The following is a 25,605-nucleotide window of genomic DNA, read 5'->3' on the forward strand; positions in this document are numbered from 1 at the left end:
ACGTGGCGATCCGCCAGAGTTTAAAGGAGACAGATATAGCAGACCAACCAGCTGAAATTGCCAGAATCATAGAAAAATCCTATGAGGAACTAGGTAGAGATAGTCTAGGTGGAATACCAGTAAAACCACAACTGATTGAAAGTCCTGAAAAAATATTTTTTAATAATAATTTAACATCACAGAAAAAGAGCTGGGATGGAAACAAACAATCCAATCCTAAAGAAAAGAAATTCCAGTCCAGAGGCAGGTCTCCAAGGCGAAGAGAAAAATCTCCGACCCAAAGACACAGGTCACCCCAGAGTGACCCCTCTGGGAAAAGATATAACCTTAGAAATAGGGATAATATAAAAAAGCCTGATAGATATCAAGACATTGATACACGTCCCTCTCAATCTTTTCAGACTTCCTCGCAGAAATCGGAAAGAAGAGGACGATCAGAACAAAGAGAAGAGCACGCCAAGTCCAAAGACAAGGAACCTGCTCAGCTAAAAAAGAAATTACAATTTCCAAAAAAGAAGGTAGCCAGTATCAAGGTAGTTAACAATGCCGAGGACACAACTGAAAAACGGAGAATGGGCTCAGACAATGCTAGACAGCGCAGCAGAAGTGAGCATAGCTCGCAAAGTCCTTATGAATCATCTGGAGACAGTGGACACGAATGAATATCTTCAAGTGGAAACTGCAGACACCAGAGTTAGCAAACCTCACAAAATATACGAAATAACATTACGTATAGAGGGAGATAAGACTAGAAAAATAAGGGGACTATTTTGGGATAATCTCTCCAGGGGCTATGACATCCTTCTAGCTGAAAAAGACTGGCCACCAGAATTTGTCAGGGAGTGCCCTCATGGCGAAGAAGTAATTATGCCTGCCTTCTCAAATCACATCCCAATTCATAAAAAATACACACTTGCTAGAAAGTGGGCAGTAGCTCTAGCTCCTGCTTTATATAAAAATCACGTAGGATGGGATGAGGACTCTCCTCCTCACAAAATCCAGTTAAAATCACAACCTACTGCACAAAGGCAGTACCCAATTAAGCAAGAAGCTAAAAAACAGGTAAAAGAAATTCTAGATCAGCTAGAATACCAGGGGGTGATTGAAACTTGCACCTCACAAATGAACAACCCTTTGTTTCCGGTCTACAAACCAGACAATTCATACCGTCTAGTTTTGGATTACCGACACCTTAACTCATGTTGCAAAACTTTTGCAGTGCAAAACTCACATAGTGCTGCACTAATGAATAACATAGTGCGCAAAAAATACAAAACAACCTTAGACATCTCTAATGGATTCTTTTGTCAAAACATAGCACCAGAGAGCAGATATTTGTCTGCATTCTCAATAAATGGCACTCAAAAACAATTCTGTCGGTTAGCCCAGGGGTACAAGAACAGCCCGGGAGTATTCTCAGCGAGAGTAACAGAATTACTACAAATATATGACGACGAAGCATTATCATATGTCGACGACATATACTTAACAGATGATGACTTGGAGACTCACTTGAAGAGAGTGAACACCATAATACTTGGGTTCGCAGCAGAGGGTTACAAATTCAACTTTAAAAAATCCAGAATTGCCCATCTGACAGTCCTGTTCTTAGGATATGAATTATCAAGTGAAGGCAAAAGCCTGGCTGACAATTTTCTAGGAAAATGTGCCGTACTCCAAGCACCTAGAACACTAAAAAACCTACAGTCAATTCTAGGCTTCCTAAATTTCGGAAGAACATATATTGCAAATTACGCAGAAAGGGTCAAACCCCTTTATGATCTAATAAAACCAGATTTTAAAAGATCTAATTGGACTCAAATACACACAGAAATATTGAGATCCTTACAAACAGACATGCTAATTAAAACAAAATTAGAAACACGTGATAACACACGCAATCTTGTGATCCGAGTCATCCCAGGGAGATGCGGATTCACATACCTGACCTCTAATGAGGGAGAAAAGGTACCAATTGCATTCAAATCACACTTGTACACAGAATCTGAACAGAAATTCAGCATTAAAGAAAAAATTGTTCATGCAGTTCAAACCACAATAGCTAGAGAAAAAGATCAAGCGGACGGTAGACAAATCACTGTCAGAACAGCTGAATCAGCCTTTGAGGCATTAACAACGCCGTGTAATTTACCAACAACAACATTGAATCCGGAATGGATACAATGGGTGAATTCAATCACAACGGACAAAGTATACTACTACTTTGATCCAGAACTAGAGGAATTAAAAAATCTAGAATATGAAAGAACATTCCCTCTGCCAATCGATATTCTGCCTTTACGACATTACGCCTGTGTAATTTATACAGACGGACATGCTCAACCCCCTGTTTGGGGAGAACAAGCATACAACCCCACATGTGGGATTACAAAAGAAGTGTGGCGCGGAGGTAAACTAAGACCTCTATTAACAAAAACACACTCAGTAGAAACTAATTCAGAACAACAAACTGAAATATTAGCATTGAAAATGGCGCTAGATAATGCGGATCGCGAATTCCCGACACTTATAGTGTCAGATTCATATTACTGCGTCAAATCATATAACAACGATTTGCAGACATGGATTCAAAACGGTTACAAAGATGACACAGATGCAACAATAAAGCAGAAACTGCTCTGGGAACAAATAGCTCTTTTACAAAAAGAACTACCAAAGACTCACGTGACACACTCACTGAGTCATCAGCGTGATGGCGTTCACGTTGCAGGGAATTCATTGGCTGACACAGCCACAGCGGTAGCAACTAAATCGGCTCCCGTAGTTCGAAAAAAGCGTACATTAAAATACATTGACGGTGAAACAGTGCTGGCGGTGAAAACGTCATTAAAAGGCGACTGCTCAGCGCTACCGATCAACTATCCACTCAATTATACATACATAATCGATGCAAACTCCGTCCTTTTTGCTCGAATCCCTGGAGTGGGGGATAGAGTGATTCCAAACATGGACAGGAGAAACTTGTTAATCGCAGACGCACATATGGGCGAGGGTCTCGGACACCTCAAACTAAAAGATTCTCTGGAAGAATTACAATCACGGTACTGGTGGCCAGGCATGAGCCTGCATCACACCATGTTTGTAAAAAACTGCCCAAACTGCAACAGAGATCGCAGTGGGGAGAGAAACAGCTTAATACCTCGTCGTTTTACTCCAGAAAAAATCAAGAGTAAAAAGCAAGGCTTGCGATTAACATATACAGGCTAGTTTCCACTTATAATGTAGACCACCAGCACTCGGCTGACGTCTGGACTGTTATACAAAGATTTGCGAGTCTAAATGGCATATACGCTAAGAGCATGCTACGTTTGACCATTGTTTTCACTCTAGCCCTCCAGCCTGAGGGGACACATGGCCAAATGAGCATAGCACAGCGGGAATCTTCTCACTTCCTTCCTGAGGGATACGGGATGGTGTAAAGAAAAAACCAAGGCATAAAGCAATCTATAACGGAAAGGATATTAGGTTCGGGAGCTGGGTGGGTCAAACATCTAATAAGTGTCCAACGTAGTCTAAATAACTTGCCAAGAAATTCTCTGAAGGGATTCAGCCCGTACGAATTATTATTTGGAACTAGGATGTTGATCTCTGACCTTGATAGTCAGACTTCAGTGGTGAAAGAAAAAAGCTTTGATATCAAAGACCGTTTGGCTATTTTGCAGGACTTAAACAAAACAAGAAAAGACCTGAGCAACATAAAAGTTGAAACAACAGCCAACAACCACTGAAAAACCACCACCTGTCCCAGCAAGACCTGTCTGGATTCCAAAAGTCGGGGATCTGGTCAGAGAAAAGATCGCGGTAAAGAAGGAATTTGGGCCTTCTTACAGAAAAGCAGTTCCTGTCTTGTCTATCAACGGGACAAGATCAGTTGTACTACCGCCGCTTGCTGGTAAAAAGGAGAACCGAGTTGTATCCATCGACCTGGTAAAACCACAATCATGTGGCCGATAACAAATAGTAGGCCAAGTGGACGCCCAATAAGTAGCAGAACACCAAGGTTTGCTACCAATACAGAGGTCCTAACTAAGAGGCTCATTACATTCGAAACGCCTAGATAAGAACAACAAGGACTATGCAACAATGCAATGGAACTTAGACCTCTGAAAACCCAAATAAAAACATTTAGCAGAGACACACCAATCTATAATGAAGTACCAAGTGCAAATGCAAGAAACAGTAATCCTGAACCAATTGGAACAATTGACAGAACTGCATCCGGCTACTTCATAAACTTCGATGATTCCTCTGAAGGCTTCAGTGAATCAAAGACACAGCCATCATCAAAAACCTTTAAAGATAAAGCTAAAGAACTTTTGAAACAACTGAAAGAAACATATCTGGTTTCTCCATGGCTTGAATTTTGGGTGGGTTTTGGTGCATTTATCCTCATACTTTGGCTCATCATGGTACTAACTTTGGGACGCTTCATTGAGGGAAAATATGCTAAAATGGACACAGCAAGTCAGAAAATCAACTTGATCCTCAAACCACACACATCTTCACACGTCGAGAAAAGAGAACTTTCTTCAGCCAACTTCACAGCCAATCCTATACCGGGTGGGGTAGCATGGGATAACACTGACTATGAAATTTATGGTCCGGTCGAAATCCTGAAATATCCACACCAAATTAAGATCTCATTGAGTGACTTTGTAAAACCAAGCTCATTTGCTGATGATTGGGACTTCGAAAGCATTAATAATATGATGTCTGACTTAGTAATGTCTGCTAAATTTACCAAACATGATTATTTGCAGGGTTCTACAAATTATGATAGTATGTACTGTTATAACCACTATGGTAACCATTTTCTACATAGATCTGCACAACCTAGAAATGTTTTAAATTATAATCAATGGGAACATTGTGCAACCCCTCCAAAAGGAAGCTCAAGAACCGTTTACGACAAATATTCATATTTTTCAGGTTTTAACATAAGTAATGCTGAAACATTTTATTTCAAATTGTCAAATAAGACAGGGATGAAGACCATGATAACCAACACGAAATTGATATATTCAGACTCATTCTTTGAACAAATGAATACTTTTGGTTTTGATTATTGGGACAAAAATGTTGAATTGAAAAGTGTTTGGGGCACAAAAGAATGGCAAGTACAGGGTATAGAATCTTTGTTTAGAGCCTGCATGATCCCAGAACAAATTATATTTTTAAATGACACTGTTCAACAAACCACCTGTCTTGGCCTAGCCAAAATCAAAGACTTAAATAAACCGTCTATTCCAAAACCAACAATGAACAGCAATAGTTCTACAGAAGAAGAGAAAGACGTAAATTATGTATTAAACCAAAACAGAACACATCCAGATTGGAAACAATGGTTGATCTGGCCCACAGATACTAATAACTGTCAAGACAGATTCCTGAACAAAACACAGGGGTTCAAAATGACCAGGCCAGACCCTAGATATCCTCAAAGACATCACCCAGGGATAATAACCAGCTACAGTGTGGGCAAATTATGCCTTCAATGGCTACAAACTTCCACACTGGCAGAAATTAAGCAACACCTAACTTTACTTACTGATGGTGCTGACTTGCGTGATTTCACTATGGGACCACGCAAACAGCGTCAAAAGCGTTTCATAGCAGCCTCAGTATATGCAGCATACAATGAGGCCTGGAAGGTTACTCAAATTGAAACAGCAGAGAGAATACGGGAAATTCACCGTATTAATTTGGAAAAATCACTTTCTGTAGTGGACAATGGGTTAATGACTCTGTCCTCCAGAATTTTTTCTTTGGACAGCATTGTGTCTTCAGCAATCGACATATTATCGCAAGACTTACTGTTATTACAACACAGTCAGTCCCAATTGCGTTCTATTGTACAGCTTGGCTGGACGTTACAAAATCTGCGTTCAGGCTATGTGCCTTGGCGTTTAATCAACACAACGTCACTATTCTATATCTTTAACCTTACTGATAGACAAATCAGTATGGCCCAAAAGGGAGCTGATTATACAATCCTGAGCATTGAGAAACTTGAGAGATTACCAGTGACAATGTCAGAACGACCTGTCAGTGAATGGATAATACATGGGATAATAAATATTCCAATTTCAACCTTCAGGTTTCAATACTGCCAAAAATATATACAGGCTGGCATGTACGAGAAATTGGGAAAGGGGTACATTAAAACAACATGGGACCTGCCCTATTCACATGCATGTGTCAGTAATAAAGGACAGAAAGTATTTCTTAGTGGCAATAATTGTGCAATGTCACTAAGCGGTACACTTCTGTGTAACGGAATTAGTTTGCACGGAGCCTGTGAAGGGAACTCAAATAACCTTTCATGTCACCAGCAAGGCGCACCTGCAACAGAGATAGAACCATTCTTTCAAAGACTCTATAATGGGAGTTACATTCTAATTGTAGATCGCAGATGTTGTAGTCTTATGCCCGGGACTCCTTATCTCGTAACTACGACTGCGAAGGTCAAGTGCTGTGGACACTCATTGTTCCCCAGCTCCTTTCCAGACAGGGAGGCAAGGGCATGGCCCAACTTGAAAATTACTTCTATTCGAATAGATACTTTAAGCAGAATGAAAACAGTGCTTCTTCAGACGCCGACCAGGCTCACGTCATCAAAAGAAACATATGATCTACAAGTCGCAAGGACGACTGCAGAGATACATTCATTGTTATCAACTAATTCCCCCATACATTTCGCAGAAATCCTGAATGAAATCTTAAATATTTCTGATACCAGTGGGGTCTCACAAGTATTTAAGACAGTATTTTCGATGGCATTAACACCATTCAAAGCCATACTGGGTATTTTTCCAGACTTCGTCCATTCGATTTTTGGCGGACTTCCCCTCATTTTAGGACTGATTGCAGGAATCCTATTCCTAGTCCTTATTTTTCGTTATGGCAAACCATGTCACAGACAAAACACCTGCGACAAGGGAAGAAACAATCCTAGCCATTGGATACCGGGACCGGATATCAAGAATCCTGGGACTATCCCGGCTTAGAGACCTGAACATGACTTGGTTTCTATCCTTTCGACCTATGTGGCAACGATGTGTTTTACCTGTATTAAGGTGCCTGCTATGCGGAGAAGAATGCGTGTTAGACACCTGTCTGACGCTACAATCGGATGCGCCAATGGATGCAGAAACATTGTTGAGTCCGATCAAGGCTCATGCTTTGTGCTGCCCTCAAAGGCTACCAATCCTGATGACGGCATTCGTGGAAGCTTCACCACTACGATTAAGGGGTAGTGAAGTACAAGATGAAAGCAGCATCGATCAGGTACGACCTTCTGTCAGCAATCCAAATCAGAATGTCAATGGAGACAATCATGCGCATGAATGCATGGTTACACCTATTTCCGAGTTAGTGGAACTCTCCCAGGAAGCTGTTGACAACTTTTTCGAAAGCCTAAATGATATGATGTTCTCACCAGAACAGAAATAGGGACTTTTGAACAAACTCGTACACGGCGTTCCCTGAATTTGGCCTTCAACTTTAATAATAAAAGTCACATGAACAATTTTCCCTCCAGTTCACGGACAGCAATTTTTTCAGCAGCCCCAAATTATTTTTTACAATTTTTCGGGACACTTATCTTCTGCTTAAAGTAAGAAACTATTCCTAGAGAACTAAGATTTCTATTTTTAGACAGTTTATAGACATTAGCTGCCCGCTGGTATGTTCATAAATATTTTATTCTGTGATGGAATGGTCTCGAACTTTTTTTCTGTATTAAGAGCCATTTCATGTGTAAATTCTCATATACCAAATAGCAATAATGTATACAAATACGTGATTACTTTGGCATTGTTCTACAGCTTGAGTGCATACAATACATATGATTGCAATTCTTCCGTATATTTGAAAAATTTCAAAATGCATTTATGTATTTATGTATTTTGGGGTGGTAAGGTATACACTATACTCTATAGTATGTTTTACTATGCATAGATTAGTAAATATGTCCATAGTTAGCGTGGAGTGGGTGTGATGTATTCCTATAGGTTCTGAATCGATCCCCCTATTCCTGACCCTATTCTGGTTAAACAAACCAACAAGTTAACTAGCAGTCAGCCCATGAGGCAGAAAACCCCCATGATGCAGATACCGTTATCTGACGCAGTCACACTACGGCACAGGAACGTGTTATCTGATTAGGTCATAACGCTTGCGATCTAATTAGACAAGCGATATTCCTCCAGCCCCTGATAAGGCATACGGAGTTCTCATAACAAATCAAACCTATGACAACCTGGGAAAAACCCTGCGGCCATTGTTTTGATTTCACCAAGAACTTCAGCAAAAGAATGTGCTAACGACCTGGTCGTATGACATCCTTATTGACGTATCTATGTCCATCCTTACGTCAATCTCGGCACCTTAAAGGTATAAATATTACCGATATTGCCCTATGCAAACACACGCGGTGGTGACGAGACGGAGCAGCCATACTTGCCGAAGCCCAGAGCAGAGCAGACCCCGCTGGCGCAGCCCCGCCTTCCTGACGCGCTGAGAACGAGACGCGCTGCTTTCTCCTGCCGAGAAATCCAGCACCGGCATTTCCGGGTAGCCCTCGCAGGCAGCCTGGAATATCGAGAGCAGAGAAGAGAGATACCATCCCTCATTCATCCTAACTTCCAGGTACAGAACTGAATAACCCCTCACAGAGAATTCTTTAGTCAGTCACTTGGCAAAACACACTTAACTTAAACTGTAACTTTCTATTCCCGCCCACGTATTAGGCTTAGGTCAGGTACACGGGGTAGGCGTATCTAGAAACACCAGTTGAGTACGTTTAGTCAAATGTATATGTGTATGTAATATATTTTATTCATTTTAAACCTTCATATGGCTTAGAAACCATATCAATGTTTTTACAGTATTATTTTATACTTCTGCTTTTAATGTATGCACTTTACTTAACGATAAGTATTGCAATAATATCGATCCATTTCTCTTGTATGAGAAAAGAGACTGATCAATAAATAACATCTTTTATTGAACACGCCCGTCTCTTCCTTTTCTCTACAATCTGATGAGACTAAGAATGCACGTACTGACTGAGTAAAATAAATTGCCTTTTGTTCACACGACTCTCGAGATACACTCTTGATTAGGGGAGAGCAAAGTTGTCATGTTCTATGGTTGTCAGAAACTAAATCCCTTCTTGTCTAATCAGGGAAGTTAATTCCTTCCTGAACATTCGAGAAAGTTTCTAGTGAACTCTGAGCTAGCTGGCAAACCCAAAACTTTAAGTCTAATATCGACAGTAGTAGACCTAGTTAACGTCTGGTCTAGGCCTATACTATTGAAGGTATTATTCCAATGCGCAGAGCCTATTGGGATAATAGGAACTACACTACAGGTTTGGCCACTCGTTTGTCCCTCCTGATGACAAAAATCATACTCCCGGTTCAAGCTGGATTCGTCCCCGGTAGATCTACTACCCATAACTTGCGCACTCTGTTCTCTCTGATACAAACTGTTTCGCCTGATTTTCCTGTTGGTGCGATTTTTTTGGATGCCTCAAAGGCATTCGATTCGGTTGAGTGTAACTACTTATTTGCTGTTTTGCAGAGAATGGGTTTCCCCAAACTATTTATATCTTGGGTGCAACTACTATATACACAACCTACAGCTCGACTCCTCATTAATGGGCATCTCTCCACCTCATTTACTATAACGCGGGGTACTAGGCAGGGGTGTCCGCTCTGCCCTCCTTTTTGCCATGGCAATAGAACCCCTAGCATGTCGGCTACGTCAGCTCCATCGTGATAGCGCGTTTAAATGCTTCTAGCGCTAAATTGCGATTTCTCTCTATGCAGACGATTTAACGCTATACGTCACAGACCCACAACAAAATTTAAATCCTCTACTGCGTGAATTTGTGGTCTTCGGTAGACTATCAGGAGTGCAAATCAATTGGGGCAAATCTCAATTCTTCCCACTTACTCCTGCTGTTCCTGAATTCCCCCTGGACTTCCCCCTGGAATGGTGCCATTCTGATCTTCGCTACTTGGGGATCCAGGTGTCTAGAGACAGGGAGGAGACGCTTCGACTTAACTATGGCACTGCGATTACTAAGTTGATTTCCACCGTTGCACGGTAGATCTCCCTTCCCTTATCCATGGCTGGTAGAGCCTCGCTAATTAAAATGGTGATATTGCCACGTTTTTTATATCTTTTTTTAAATATCCCTTATTATCCGGGTGCCTTTTTCTTTAAGACATTGCGAACGGAGCAGATTCAATTTTTCTGGGGTGGAAAACAGCCGCGGCTCAAGTGGTCGGTCCTGGCGCAGCCTTATGATAAAGGAAGCTTCGATATCCCAGATTTTGAAGTATACTAACTAAGTGCGCAGGCTCATTACGCTTATCACTGGAAGGCGCTTACGCATTTTATGCCTCAATTGGCAGCGGAGGACTGGGTGGTGCATCCCCTACCCCTGAGTGGCCTTATACATGGCCCAGTTGAGGCTTTGGAGACTCTACCCACAACAGTGACATGCACGATTGATGCTTGGAGGCGAATAACAACACTGTTGCAAATTACATTGCTTTATTCGGCGCAAATGCCACTAACCTACCATCCCAAACTGGGGTTGTTGCAGGAAAAGGAGTTCAAAATGCTCTGTCGGTGCCTTAAAGTCGTTACATGGGGTGATCTGTTTCTGGAGGGGCAGTTTCGGTCCATGACCCTGTTTTTTGGGGGATACACGTCCCACACCACTCGAGATTTTTTATTATGTGCGGCTGCGCCAGGGAATGAGAGATATCTTACCAGATTTTCCCCGTGAGCCTGAGAGCATATCTCCCCTGCACTGTATGTTGGGTTCCGTGGATGGAATGCACTTGGAATCTAGTATTTATGGTAGCATTAGGGCGCAGAGGCAGGGATTAGAGGGGTCAGCTCGTTTGCGATGGGAAGAAGATCTGGGCGGGGAAGTTACTGATGCACAGTGGAGCTATTGTTGTGGGGTCACAGCCCATATATCAGCTAGCTGCAGACTCAAGAATATTCATTGTAGGTTCTTGCATGGACTGTATTATACACCGGCTAAGAAATATTGATTGCAATTATCTGACACTGATAGATGCGAACGATGTAAAGAGGCAGGAGCTGGTTTTTTGCATTTGGCGTGGGAGTGTCCTGCTGTGTGGAGATACTGGACGCAGGTCCACGAGGCTTTGGAGGCCATGGTGTGGGTCACCTTGGAAAGGGATCCATTGCTAATGCTGTTAGGTTATAGTGTGCAAACACCCAAGCAATGCAGAAAGTTCCTCGACATCACCTTACTGTTGGCTAAACGGCGAGTGGCCTGCCGCTGGGGATGGGGGGGGCCTCAAAGTTTAAGGACTGGCTCACTGATATCATCTATTGTCAGGAGCAAACTTCCATTTATGCTGAAACACAGCCACTGGCAAGCAGGCCTAGAGATATTTGGGAGCCACTAAAAACTTATCTTGTGAGCACTGCGGGATCGGATTCTGAGGGGTCGCTACATGGTAATACCCCAGATAATGGACACAGGAAGGGAGTGGCTGTACTGTTATAACTTGTCCTTCTTGGCCTATGTTGTAGTGGATATGCTGTGCGGAGGGTTGTGGGGGGTGCACTGCACTGATGTCGAGGAAAGGGACTGTTTCAGGACCCTTGATGCAATGCTCTATACGGATATGGAATATCTTTTTTCCCTGACAGAATGTATGCATGTTCAGCTAGCACTGTGACATCTGCCCTTTTTTCATCCTGAGACTGTACATTGTTATTGATAGTGATGCCATGTACGAATTATTATCATTGCCGGTCTCTATTTTTGATACCTGATGTTGCATATTGTGGAATACACGAAAATGTACCTCTATGTACTATTGCAAAATGATACAAATAAAGTTTTAAAAAAAACTTTATTAAAAAAAAAAAAAAAAAAAAAAAAAAAAAAAAAAAGCCTCTCGGCGGGATCCCGGTTTCAGTGGTGGCCCCAGCGATCTATGTGCCCATTTCACCGCAAATATTTTGGACAGTCTAAGGTGGGGGAACGCTCTGCCATTCCAGTATTCCAGAAATAGGTCTGCTGCCGGCCCTTCCGCCTTTTCAGGAAATCCCAAAAAGAGTAGATTGTTCCTTCAAGAGCGTCCTTCCGCGTCTTCCGCCCTGTCTTCTATCCGGGCCACATGGTCCTAGAGCGCCGCCACCGTCTCCCGCAGCTGCCTGACCTCCATCTACAGAGTGTTTAGATGTCCTTCCGTAACAGTAACCCTGTCTGCCACCTACCTGAGATCCAGACACAGGCGATTGATGTTGATGGCCATCCCATCCATTTTCGTTTCTAACGCAACTCTGGAGTCTTGGATCGCTTCTAATATGTCAGCTTTATCTCGAGTCTTGGTGAGCCGCCTGCTCCATGTTTGCATGGGGGTGGTCGTCGCAGCCGGCCCTGGGACCGTGTATTGTACGATTTTGCTCGTTTGGGCACCTCTTAGGGGTCGGTCCTTCCCCATTATCAGCGAGGCCGTCCTAGGGAAAGGCGCAGTGGCCTAGTCTTGCCGCCAACAGTCTAGGGAAGGGGTTCTGTCTGACAGTCCACCTCCCCTCAGGGGCTGCAGCCTCTTCCGGACCACCCCGGTGCGGTACCCCCACGAGCCATGCCTTTTGCCGAATCGCGGAACGAACGCCACCTGCCCGCTTCCACACTCCAGGGGGTAACTTTAATCGGAGGGGGAGGACCCCTTGCCTCACCACCTGGGGTACATCCCCCAGTGCTGTGCACCACTGACTAGCCCCCAGGCAATTGTCCAGTCACATTCCCGACCTTCCTGCCTCCGTTATGGTCTATCTCCGGCCTCCCAATTCAGTCATATAAAGGATACAAGGGGGCAAGGCAGTCACTGGGTGCATGGGGCTTCACACCGCTTCAACCAGGTTCTATAGGCAGCCTCCCGGTTGGGCTTTAATGATATCTGAAATATCCGAAATATACGAAACACCCAATTCTGTATGGCAGTTGTAAGTTGGGGTACTGCCAGGGACCGCCAAAAGATATCTTAAAAAGGCATTTACGACCTGCTGGATAAGTTGGGTATTTCGGAAACCCCACACCCCAGCCCCATAAGTGGGTATGCTAACACATTCTGCTTGATAAATTTGCATAGCTGATGGCCCTTCTGTCCAGCTTATTTGCGAAGTTGGCCAGAGCTGCTGTAGATTTAATAAAAAGTAGGCTCCTGCTTTTAACTGCCCGAAACCACGCCTCCATGTAGTCAAATAAGATTCCTAGATACGGGAACGTCTTGGTTACTTCCACCTTCCTGTCCCCAATAAACAAACTTCTACTGTTAGAAATACCCTTCCCACACTTCATGATGTAGGTTTTTGAAACATTGAGTCTCAGACCCAGATTGTCCATGTAGGCGGTGTAAGTTAGAAGTGCCTTTTGACGACCCAGTTGCATACGGGCCATCAGCACTGCATCGTCTGGGTACAAAAGGGTGGCTATAGGGAGTTTATTTATTTGTGGCATATCATTAGTCTTCTCTACCATCGCTTGTTCCAGGCCATTCGTATACAATGTAAATAAAAACGGTGCCAGGACACAGATCAGTCTAACCCCCCTTTCCACGCTAAACGGTGCAGTGCATTCCCCCAGGGTTCCAAAGCGGACCCTTGCTGTTGTTCCACAATACAACTGCCTCAAAAACTGGATCAATGGGGGGTCCATCCCATATCTGTTAAAACGCCCCAAAGTTTGCTGTGTATGACACAGTCAAATGCGGCTGCAAGGTTGGCAAATGCTAGATAGTCTTTCTTTTGGGCCTGCCGATATTTCCCTATCAAGATGTTAAGATGGAGGCCTTGCTCCATAGTACTCAACCCCTGGGCGGATTAGATAAAGGTATTTTGAAAATATAAAAAATGAATTCATTCAACAGAAAATTGTGGGAGTAGTCTGTATACACATTGTGTATTTTTATATATTTTGTCTACTTTCATTCAGGGTGTGAATTTGTCAAATAATTTGTGTTTCACTAGTATTCATTACTAGCGGTTGACCAACTAGGCAAACCCCATATGATAGACTTTTCCTCATTTTGCGTTTTTCCCTAAAATCAGTCTAGGACCAATTGTTTTTCATATTAATTTAAACAATACGGCATGCCCGCCAACTTGAAGCACAATCTCAGAGTATGAGGAGGGTTGGGGTTTCGTGCCAATCACTTAATCTCCCGGTGCCTACCAAATAATGACTGTGTTCTTGTGTAACGTAACTGGTGCGCATGGGAAGCCCACCAATACCTACGGGTACGGTTCACACCATATAAAACGACAAAAAACTATTAAAAAAAACCAATGCCTGACCTGCAATTGTCAGATGGGAGGACGGAAGAGGGAAGAGAGGCCATCACATGCTGTACTGTGTGAGTGTCGACAAAAAATGCTTTCTGAGTGAAATCGACGGAAAGAGAGCTAAACACACGAAGGAGTGACTTTAACAGAAATACACCAATAAAAAGGCAGCATTTCTGAATGCCACAGATAGTAACCAATGGCAATCGGTGGGTTTGCCAAACGCAACAGAAGAGATTGTGTCAGGTGGGTAGTTATATGCTGTTCCTTTAAAAGTATTTAGAATGTTGTTTCTGTAGAATCCAATTATTCAATGGTTCTGTTCTACCCTGTGTGAAGCTGTTGTACTGCTTATTCCTGCTGTGCAGTTGTCTCTTGCCGTGGGCTCCTGTACTATTGATTCCTGCACTAATTAAATGTCTTTCAGACCAGCGAAGACTCAAGGAGTGTTTTAATCCAACCCCTCTACATTTTGGTACCAGGAGTGGGGTCGGCCTGGAATTCCTGATGTGCTGTGTTCCTAGGGAAACAACAGAAGGATCCCATCGCCTGTCACCCTACCCTACGCGCATTGAGGGAAAACGGGGACATTTGCTGATTTACTACGGCCTTCTCTGGAGGTGGGTCACCTGTTTTTATTACGCACCTAACAATGCCTATCCATCCTGCTTGGTTGTCGTTGGCCGTGCGAGCCAACATATTTGAAAGTCAGCTGTCCTCGCGCTCCTCCTGCCAGTACTCGCACTCACCATTCCAAGAAGAATTCTCAACGAGGGTTCCACCTTCCAGCCAGCTCTTCCTCTTTGGAAAGTTTATACGGCGCTCAGCTCTTCCTGTGCAGCGCAAAGGATTCTGGCAAGTGTCATGACGTCGGACGCACGGCGGTCATCTTAGTTAGGTCGCATAAAGTTTTCTATGAACTTCATTCTCCTCAACAGCCAGTTGTTTTTCTGCGATACCCGGATTGGTGATTCGCACACCTTGCACCTTGTCATTATCTCTGCTGGCCTTCATTCTTCAGTGCGACGCTCACATCGGCGATTCGCACACAGTTTCTTTTCTCTTCATTTTGAGGCTGTTTTTCAGTGTGAAACCGGCAGGGTGATTCACACACCTTCTCCTCTAGTTCGTTTTTCAGAGGGATTCTCTCAAAGACCATTCTACATATTTTAACCTGGTAATACATCTTGGAGGTAGTATTTATTTATATTTTTTTTCAATAATTTCTTTTTTGTGATTTTGCTCCATATACTTTTTTGGTTTTCTTAAGAGTTACGTTCTTACTAATAAGAGACTGTAACACGGACAGCAGTCAAGGAGTTATTCAACCAGCACCGTTCTTGCAGAGAGCTGGAAAACCAGACTTGAGAAAGTGGTCAGAGTGGCTCAGGGATTTTGAGAACTATCTATCAGCTATTGACGCTGATGGCTATTCTCCTTCAAGGAAATTAGCTTTACTTATAAACCACTTGGGGGTAGCTGGACGTAGAGTTTTTGATAATCTTCTGTGTTTTCCTGCTCCAACATCAGAGGATACTCCCTGGAATGTGTTTATTGAGGCTAAAGAACGCATGAGAAAGCATTACTCCGATTCTTCTAGTGTTCTTTTGGAGAGGTTCAATTTTGCAATGTGTAAGCAATCTAGTAAAGAATCAGTTAAAAGACTATGTTGCAACGTTAAGGGTATTAGCTGAAAAATTTGAATTTGGCGTCAGTTTGTTTTCTATTGTTTAAAAAAAGCATATCAAGAACGTCTGCTGACTTCTCGCAATCCCACTTTAGCACAAACTACAGAAATTACCTAGAGTATTGAAAGATCAATTGTCCTGCTATTGGCAAAAAGTGTATTTGTTGCTGTAAACTCGGTCACTTTCAAGTTGTGTGCAGGGGAGCATTCAATGTAGAGTCAAATGGCAAAACAACTCTTAGCAGAGTTAAAGTCTCCAATATTTGCTTGGATAGTCCCGAGTGTGATGTGCAAGAGTGCACCTCTAAATTTGCTAATGTTTTACTCACTGTTGACATTCCTGATTCAAACGCTTGTGCTCAGAAGCATTGTTAAAGGGCCATTAGTGGATGTCCTTATTGATGGGAAGTCTATTTTAGTTATGGCTGATTCTTGACCCTGATTTACTATTCTTGGGGATCACACTTTTTACAAGTTCTGGGCAGAGGATACCTGTCTTATAGCTCCTGATATCAGTCCCAAAGCATTCAACAGGACATTGACTTGTTGGATTACTTCTGGGATAATGTAGAGTGTTTGGGTAGATCTGTAAGAACCAAAATTTATGTGGCAGTCAACGGAAGGGATATTGTTGGTTGGAAAGATCTTGCTGTTGGGAATCATATTATGTCCAGGGCAAGATCCTCCAATCATTTTAGGAACTCTTCCTACTAACATTTTATCATTAGAACAAGAATGTGCAGTAGATAAAATAATTGTCGTATCCAGAAGTTTTCAAGAATTCTGTAGGAACTGTAAAGGGTTTTGAGCATGGTATAAAGCTCAAGAAGAACACTGTACCTAATTGTGCATAAAGTTAGACTGGTACCACTTAGTATTCGAGATGATCTCAAATTGTTATTGTCAACCTTAAAATACTAAGGGATAATTTCACCAATTGATGCCTCAGAATTGATTTTTTCAGTGGTTCTGACCAAGAAAAAGACTGGGGATTTCAGGATATGTGTAAATCAAAATATTTGTGTGGATTGTCACCCTCTTCCCCACATCCAAGAGATGATAGCTCACATTGGTAAATGTAAGTACTTTTCAACTATTGACTTACATTGTGCCTACCACCAGATTCAACTTTCTGAAGATTCTAAAGCGCCCACTGCATTCGTGACACCTTTTGGTGCCTTCAAGTATTTGAGATTACCATTTGGTCTTGCCTCTGCAGCAAGCGTTTTCAAAAAGTTAATGGACAGTTTGTTTGGTGAAATCTGCCAGGTGCAAGCTTTCCAAGATGACATATTGATTCATACAGAGACCAAAGAATGAGCACTTGCAAGTCTTGGAGAAAAGTTTTAAACATTTTACAAGAAAAGGGCATGACTGTCAAAGCTAGTAAATGAAAGCTGCTTGTAAGAGAGGTAGAATATCTCGAACATCTCATTTCTAGTGGAGGAATTAACCTAAATTTTGCAGTGTCAAAGCAATACGAAATGCTCCAACTCCTGTAGACAAAGATGCATTACGCTCGTTGTAAATTTGCCGCAACCGCCAAAAAAAGAGTCACTCTTACTCGATCTTACCTGCTGGGGCACCGTGGTTGCAGGAGTCGCCACTGTCGAGAGTCACCAAGGCCATTTTTACGAGGACGGACGCCGGAGGGAGGCAAACTACACCTCCCAGCGTCCGATGCGGCGCACACGCCACTGACGTCAGCAGATAGCACCAGGAGGCGCCCAAAAGGACGGTCGGGCTCCCGCAGCGGGGACGCACGCGGGTGCTGACCGGGCGAAGCCCGGGCCAAGGGCGGGCCCGTCGCAGCAAGGAGGAGACTGGGCTGGGCCACATCCCTTTCATCTTTTCTGTGTGTCGTGGAGGACTCGCTGGTGGACTTGGTCAGTGACTTTTTGACTGGTTGTGTACACTTATAACCCGGGACTATTATATTGGTGTTTATAAACATAAACATTTTACTCTCTGGGGGCTGTGACTTGAAACTCATAATAAGTGTAAGATTAAGCGGGGGTTATGGCCACAAAACGAAATCTTGTAGGTCAGAGGGCGGGGAGGGGAGGGTGGTAGGCACGATGCCTTTTTATCCAGGGCTGAATCTTCAGCACGGGATCCAGCTCACTGAAAAAAGATTATCTTTAGGAGCTTATATAGAACATAAAAGATCCTCTTTGGGGGCAATAAGAACGGTCAAATCACCCATGGTAGCTACCCAATCCCCAAGCCGCTCAAACATAGACCCTACTGAAAACCCACAAGGTGGTATGGTGGATACGATCCAGAGCTCGGCCCTAGAATGGGGGAATGTGCCCGATTTTTGTGTTATGGAGGGCATTAGCTCCCCGAGATTGTCCTCACATGATGCTATACATGGCCCTACAGTGGACCCTAGTAATTTGCAGAACCTAGATTCCCCTTTGGCTCAAGCCTCACCCCATGCCCAATCCCACCCCCTTATTAATACTGGGGCAGCTCGAGATGATCAAGCTACTAGGCCCAAGAGACTTGCAAGGGGCAGCATTGGGGTGGTGGGTGGTTCAGGGGAACTTTTGGCAAAGCGAACCAGGGGTGGCTTAGCCACGAGGGATAAAAATAAAGATAAAGGAAAAAGTAAGCACCAAAAAGAAAAATCGCCCCCAACATTTGAGCCTGGAGTGCCCCCATCTGTTAACCCTAATGTGATTGAGCTGGGGGATAAAGGGGACAACCAGGTTTATTGGGAACGCATGGAAACATTAATTTTAACTATCCTCAAAGGTTTTGAAGTAAGGGGAAAACATAGATATGTTAAATGTTGCAGGGGAGGATTGTGTGCCTAGAACAGGTTTGGGGAATAAAGGATTAAGCTGAATTCAAAACAGGGCTTTGACCCATCCTGCTGTAGATAGTGTTAATGAATTAACGCGTATTCCAATTCCCCCAGTCCAGGATATAAGCTTAAATCCCGGGGGCAGCCCCTATTACCTAGTATCACACTGGCAGGTTCTCCCGCCGCGCGCGGGTGCTCATAATTCGCAAATGCCAAGGGATCTGTCCGGGGCAGTGACTGTTTCCCCCAGCGTGTCCCGGTGGTGGTCACAATATAACAAACAACGCATTGCTTAAACCTGCGCGAGACATTATAGATCTTCCACCAGCGGCTAGTCCGCTCATTGTAGTCCTGGCTGGTGTTCCCCCGTTGAGATCGGATCAACCCGAATCTTGGACTCAGCTAAAAAATAAAACTGTGGACTGGTTGGGCAGACACAAAGGTTTTAGGTTTTCTCTGGCCAATAATATCCTGATGGTACGTAGGGTTGCATGGGTTGGTCAATCGCAAAAAAAGATAGGGGAGGATTGCGTTATTGTTAACTTTCAAAGTCCTGTAGTTGCCCAAATGATCCTTAAAGCCCATGACCATCATTTTCCCTCTGTTACTTCCATTGCGGCTCTCCAATTGGGGTATTTTTATAGGCCCCCATTAAGACCCCAAGGGGAGCGTACCCATCTTATTGTGGTCTCAAATAGATTTGAGGCTCTGTCCAACTTACATGATCAGGGCTGACTGCAAGCAAATCACGTACCTACAGAGGAGTTATCAATAAAGGGGACAGTGGTAGATAATGAATCCCCACTCACAATGTCTAATCCCGCATTGTTGGTATTACCCCATACTGAAGAGTCCAATCCTACGGTCTTGGCAGACATTGAATTTAATCTCATGGGGCAGACTGCTACCGTTCCGGAACTAAAAATTCTTTTAGGGAACATAGCAGGTTTGCGGTCAAAAAGGGGGGACGGCAATTGGGAATCTTTCCTTTTAACCTATCACATCATTGCTCTGCAGGAAACCTGGGATTTAAATGATTATTATTACTTGGACGGTTATTGCTCCTTTAGTAAAATTGATGTACCATCGTCTATGGGGAGACCTAGAGGGGGACTTCTGTTACTGATTAGTCTCAAACTATTGTAAAAAACAAAGTTGATAGATACAAGTACACCAAATATTTTAGCAGTCGAATTATAGGCGAAAACTTACCAAGCCTCTTAGTGGTCAATTTTTATAATTCTTTTACAACAACTGACGATTTCGAGCATCTAAGATCTCTGGCTACCTTTTTGGATGATTATGAGGCCAATGATGATGCGCCCTACCATTTATTAATCCTTGGTGATTTTAATACCCATGTTTGTCCTACCAATTGTTTGCTAGGCCTTGAGGAGGAGTATGGCCCGCAGGGGAGAACTCATTTTGAACACACGAAGTCTGGGGTTTTCTAGAGAGTTTTTTATCTGTTTATAATTTGTTCTGCCCTGTACAGTCCGATACTTCGCCTCCTATTCCTACATATACTGGTCAAGGTCACCGAAGCATCATTGATTTCATTTTCGTTTCAGGCCCATTGATGGATCTATTAGGCATCTTTTGCGTAACTCATAGTTGCCTGAGTGATCATAACCCTCTGTCTCTGGCCATTAACATTCAGGCCGTTGAGAATGTTTAACCCCTGGCACTCATATCCAATTCCAGCATTGACCTTAAAGACCAAGCTCGGAGGTTAAGATGGGAGGTAATCACTCCGGAAAGTTTACAGAAGCCATGTAGAGGACTTTAGTATATGTTCGAATAAGGACTCTGATCCATCAATAATCTTAGGTGCTTTTGACCACATTACGAGACAGGTAGCGGTCAATCTGACGCTCCACTGTAAATTAAGGCCCAAGAAACATAAAAATTGTTTTGACAAACGTGTGCCAGTGCGCACACGGCTCTCTTGGAGGAGCTGAAAGAGACCCCAAGTGACGTTAATATGGTTAAACAGGTTAGAAGGGCTTACAAAATTGCAGTTAAAACAAGAAAGACACAGTTAAGAGAAAATGCATGGGATGAACTCAGCCAAGTGAGCGTTTTGTCCAGTAGCACCAGATTTTGGAGAGTGGTTAATAGCCCAACGTTTGAAGAGTCAACTAATTCTGTTAAAGATTGTCTTATTCCTCCGGAAAGGTGGGTTGAACATTTTAAGGGCACATACACAGATGTGAGCCAGGAGCTGCCTAGTTGGCAGGGGGTTAATACCTATGCCTTAAATGTTGTGTTGTAAGAGTGGGAAGTCACTGAGGCAGTTATGTCTACCTTAAGGGGAAAGGCACCAGGTCCAGATGGTGTACCGGCCGATCTTTACAGGGCAGATACTATTGTATGGGCCAAGATTTTAACTTTTGTTTTTAACGCAGCAACACAGGTCGGCTTTCCCCTTCTTGGGCTAGAGCTGTGATTATTCCAATATTTAAAAATGGCTCAAGAGAGGATCCAGCCTGTTATAGACGGATCTCACTCTTGGACTCTGCAGCCAAGATAATGGGGAAGGTCTTTCTTGCCCGTTTAACAGACTGGCTAGATAAAAATTGCATCATCTCGGATCTTCAGTACGGATTTAGGCAGGGAAAGGGCACGACGGGACAATGCCTCAATATTCACCTAGTAATAGGGAAATACACGGTCGCGAAGCGTGGGGACATCCATTTGGCATTTATGGATCTATCCACTGCTTTCGATCTTGTAAATAGGCAAAAACTTTGGGCTTCCCTTCACAGTATTGGGCTAGAGCCGGCCCTGATCTCCTTTTTGGCAGCCATTCATGAAAATAACACGGCTGCGGTTCGCTACAATGAGGACGGCAGCCTAACCGATGCATGGGCCGTCAAGCGAGGGGTGCGACAGGGGTACATTTTGGCACCCCTGTTGTTCACACTTTACATTAATAAACTGGGGGACGCTTTGACTTCCTCCTGTAAGGATGTCCCAAGAGCAGGCACAAAAATTATCCCTGCACTACTGTACACAGATGATGCGGTTTTGGTAGCAAGGACGTCGCGAGGGTTACAATCCCTTTTAGATTGTTTTAATCATTTTATGGACTCTCTAGATTTAATTACAAACCTCAAAAAATCACATTCAATGTTAATCGGTACGGGCCGGGCAAAGAAGGTTACATTTTATTGTAAGGGCTTGGAACTCACGAAAGTCCCGGTCTTCCCATATTTAGGTGTTCTTTTTGACGAAAGACGATTGTGGGTTATGCAGCGTGCACATAAAAAGAACACCCTTGCCAGGGCATCTGGGGCAATAATAGGGTTTGCAAGAAGAAAAGGCTCTAAACCACTCCCGGCCCTCATGAAGATTTATAATGCCAAGTGCCTCCCAATGGGGACCTACGGGAGTGATGTATGGGGTTATACTGAGACTGGCGACAATCAGGCAGTTGAAAATATCTTTTTTCGCAGGTTGCTGTCACTCCCAGCCTCCACTCCAACTTTTAATCTTCATGAGGATTTAGGTGCCTGCTTTATCTCAGACCAGATTGCGGTTGCTCCACTACTATGCTGGCTAAGAATTTGGGCTCAGCCATCACCTAACTTGAATCAGTTTATCATTCAGGACTGTGTCTCTCTCGACAAAGGTCTTGATATCCCTAGGATCCGTTATATTAAGACACAAATGGATACATTGGATATCCTGAATTATTTTTAAGTCCTAGAGCTCTTGGCAAGGTGGCCATTAGAGGCTTGAAGCACCAGTTTCTGAATAGATCGATGTTAACAAGGGAGGAAGGGGAACTAGCCAAACCCTCAGTGAGGAGCTTCGTTACGTTGAGTTTAGGTAGGGAGATGCAGCCATAGCTAACTTACATAAATAAACTCTATCATTTATTTGCCCTAATTAGATTTAAGTATATCATTGTGCTCTGGTTATTATCGTTCCCAAAAGGCTTTTTTAAAGAGGGGTCGTTGGGCCCCTGTCCTTGCGATAACTTCTCAGAGCAGAACACCCTCCAGATGGTATTTTTCTGCTATTTTAATGTTACGCTACGCATGAAATTTATCTTACCACTGTTAAGAGGGGGCAACTTTGAGCAAGTTACGCCAGCGTTAGCCTATTTGCAAATGCTGGGTTCCCCGGTTGTGTGTTTTGGGGTAGCCAGTTACATCATAGGGGCAATTAGGCGACGGAACAAACTTCAATCATAGTGTTGGCGTTCTTCTTTTTAAGTATTTCAGGTAAAATTGACATTTTTAAATGACGGATTTTGGTGTGTGATAAACTTTTTAACATATTTATTTAAATACCAAGGGCTGCTTTTTGGTAGGAATGTGTATTACATGATGGCCCATGGTCTCCTTGTGAATGGCATATGAATTATGAATTGAAATTAATTTTTGTATTAATTATAATGTGTTAAAGGTAGTATGTAATGTGACTTGTACTTTGATGTTTTTAAATTTTAACCGAATTAAGTAATTTTTGACTTTGACTACGACTTTACGCTCATTCTTGGCCTATGCGAGTACTATGTCAGATTTGTTCCTGGATATGCTCATTTAGTCCAACCCTTAAGATGTCTTATTAAAAAGGGAATGAAATTCTTATGGAATGATACCATACATGAGGTTTTTGAGAAAGTGAAAGAGAAAGTGAAACAACTGGTAATTAACGCACCTGCATTGCATCCCTATGTACCTAATGGGAATTCATTTATAACAGTGGATGTCAGTCAAAAGGGTCTTTGTGCTGTTTTCGGACAATGGGTGGATGGTAAAGAGAACACTATAGCTTTTGCTTCACGTGCTTTAACTTCTGCTGAGTGCAGTAATAGCACTATTGAAAGGGAGGCCCTTGCCATTGTTTGGGCAGTTTAAAAATTCAAAACATACATTTGGGGCATTCATTGTGAGATCTTTACTGATCACAAACGTTTAGTTTTTCTGTTGTCTGGCAATGGGTTAGGAAAGTCTTCTTCATGCCTAGGGAGATTATTATCCAAATTACAAGAATATAATCTCGTGGTCAAATATATTCAACGGGGGAAAGAATATCCAAGTAGATTGTCTTTCTCGCATCCCTCTTCCTGATTCTAGTGAGGGAGAGGATGATTTTCACTAAGATTGTGTTGTGGGACTGGTGGATGCGGTTTCCACTTGCAATGGAAGTATCACACAAGAGGAATGGTCCAATGCTATGGTGCGAGATGAGTCTTTGAAAAAAGTGGAGTATTTTATCAAGAAAATAATCGCCTGTTGGAAAAACTCTTAGCGATGATTTGAGAAGTTTTGCTCAAATTAGTGAAGAATTATCATCTGAGAATGGGGTTTGTGTGAGGAATGTTCTTTTTGTACCTCCTGTTTCTTTAAGGGAAAGGATTATTAACATGGGTCATGAGGGTCACATGGGATTTTCAGCCACATGCAAAAAACTTAAAGAGATTTATTGGTGGCCAGGCATGGACAAACAAATAGCTCCTTTCATTGATAATTTCCCTAATTGTGTTATGTCAGACAAGAACTGGAAATTAAACAGGAAACCTTTGTTTCCAGTTCCATTTCCAGATTTGCCATGGGAACAAATTGCTTTGAATTTTTCTGGACCGTTCAACTTGTTGCCCTTGGAAAAAAGATACTGTTTGGTGGCTATCGACTACCACTCCAAATGGATCTATTATTCTTTAGTACAAGCTGCTAATTCCACCACTGTAATTTATTTTCCTGAAGGCTTGTTTAAGATTGAAGGCACGCTTTTATGTATTGTCACAGACAATGGTTTATCTTTTGTTTCTAGTCAAGTTACGAGTTTCTCAGAAAAATTTGAAGTAAAGCACTATCGAGTTGCTTTGTACAGTCCATCTTCCAATGGACTTGTCGAGAGAGCAAATCGCTTTCTAAAAGGAGGAGTTCAAACGGCTATTGCAGCTAATATTGATGTGGCTGATTTTTTACAAAAAGAAAAAAAAGGTTTGGGCATATTTTACTTCACCTCATTCCACCACCGGTATAACACCGTTCAAAGTACTCAGAGGTAGAGAAGCCAGACTCAGAGGTAAAGAAGCCAGATCCAATCTGATTCCCAATTGGTTCAATGATTTAGCAGTGGGTTCTGCTCTGTAAAAGAAAAGAAATACTTCTGAAGATCAACAAGTTGTTAGGGATAGGGCTGTTGTCAAGCAGCTACAACAAAAAAAACTTTATGATGAGAATTCTAAGATCAAGATTGGAAATGTTATCTGTGAATGATTGGGTGTTGATCAAACAGCCTTACAAGGTATGCAAAGGTCAATCAAGCCTTACAAGGTATGCAAAGGTCAATCAAAATGTTCATTTCCTGTATGTGTTATCAGAGTAGGCAAACCTTCTGTTGTATTGGAGGAAAGAGGATGGTGGAACCAGGACAGTGTTGTCAAACTTACTGATAACCAGGTTGAGATTTTTAAAGAGGTTTATGCAAATAGATCTGATGAAGAGGATTCTGACTTTTCTTTTGGTGCAGGTTTGGATGTGGTGGTCACCTTGGATGTTTCAGATGGTAGGCCTTCTTGAACAGCTGATGCGACTCCCTCTTTCTCTCCAAATAACTGTACGAGTGTTGATTTAAGGTCTAGTACACACACACCACTCTTATCTTATTCAAGAGATTAAAGCGGGGGAACTTCTCATAACAAACGCATCTGTAAGTTACCTGTTAAATTGCAAGACTATGTTTTATATTGACTCTATTTTCATTGTTTGGT

At 42.8% G+C, this 25,605-nt stretch overlaps 2 protein-coding genes across 7 annotated transcripts in view; one reads left to right on the forward strand and one right to left on the reverse strand.

Annotated features, from left to right (window-relative positions):
* Nucleotides 1–25,605, reverse strand: part of PEX11A (peroxisomal biogenesis factor 11 alpha) — a 151,210-nt gene that overhangs the window by 122,191 nt on the left and 3,414 nt on the right. The window contains exon 2 of one of the 3 annotated variants that reach the window (XM_078683224.1): nt 24,855–24,979. The exons of 1 other annotated variant lie outside the window; for it this stretch is intronic. In XM_078683224.1, the coding sequence (XP_078539350.1) occupies nt 24,855–24,859 (5 nt within the window). In that variant the 5' untranslated portion in view covers nt 24,860–24,979. Of the gene's footprint in view, nt 1–15,122; nt 15,197–24,854; nt 24,980–25,605 lie in introns of those variants that run through there. One more of the 3 variants, XM_078683225.1, reaches the window with a different exon arrangement.
* WDR93 (WD repeat domain 93) overlaps nt 14,974–25,605 on the forward strand; it is a 694,060-nt gene continuing 683,428 nt past the window's right edge. For 2 of the 4 annotated variants that reach the window (XM_078683219.1, XM_078683217.1), the window contains exon 1: nt 15,359–15,550. The gene's annotated coding sequence lies outside the window, so the exon portion shown is untranslated. Of the gene's footprint in view, nt 14,994–15,358; nt 15,567–25,605 lie in introns of those variants that run through there. The other 2 variants (XM_078683212.1, XM_078683218.1) reach the window with 2 other exon arrangements.

The sequence above is a fragment of the Lissotriton helveticus genome, chromosome 3_1, assembly GCF_964261635.1.
Source record: "Lissotriton helveticus chromosome 3_1, aLisHel1.1, whole genome shotgun sequence".
NCBI lineage: Eukaryota > Metazoa > Chordata > Amphibia > Caudata > Salamandridae > Lissotriton > Lissotriton helveticus.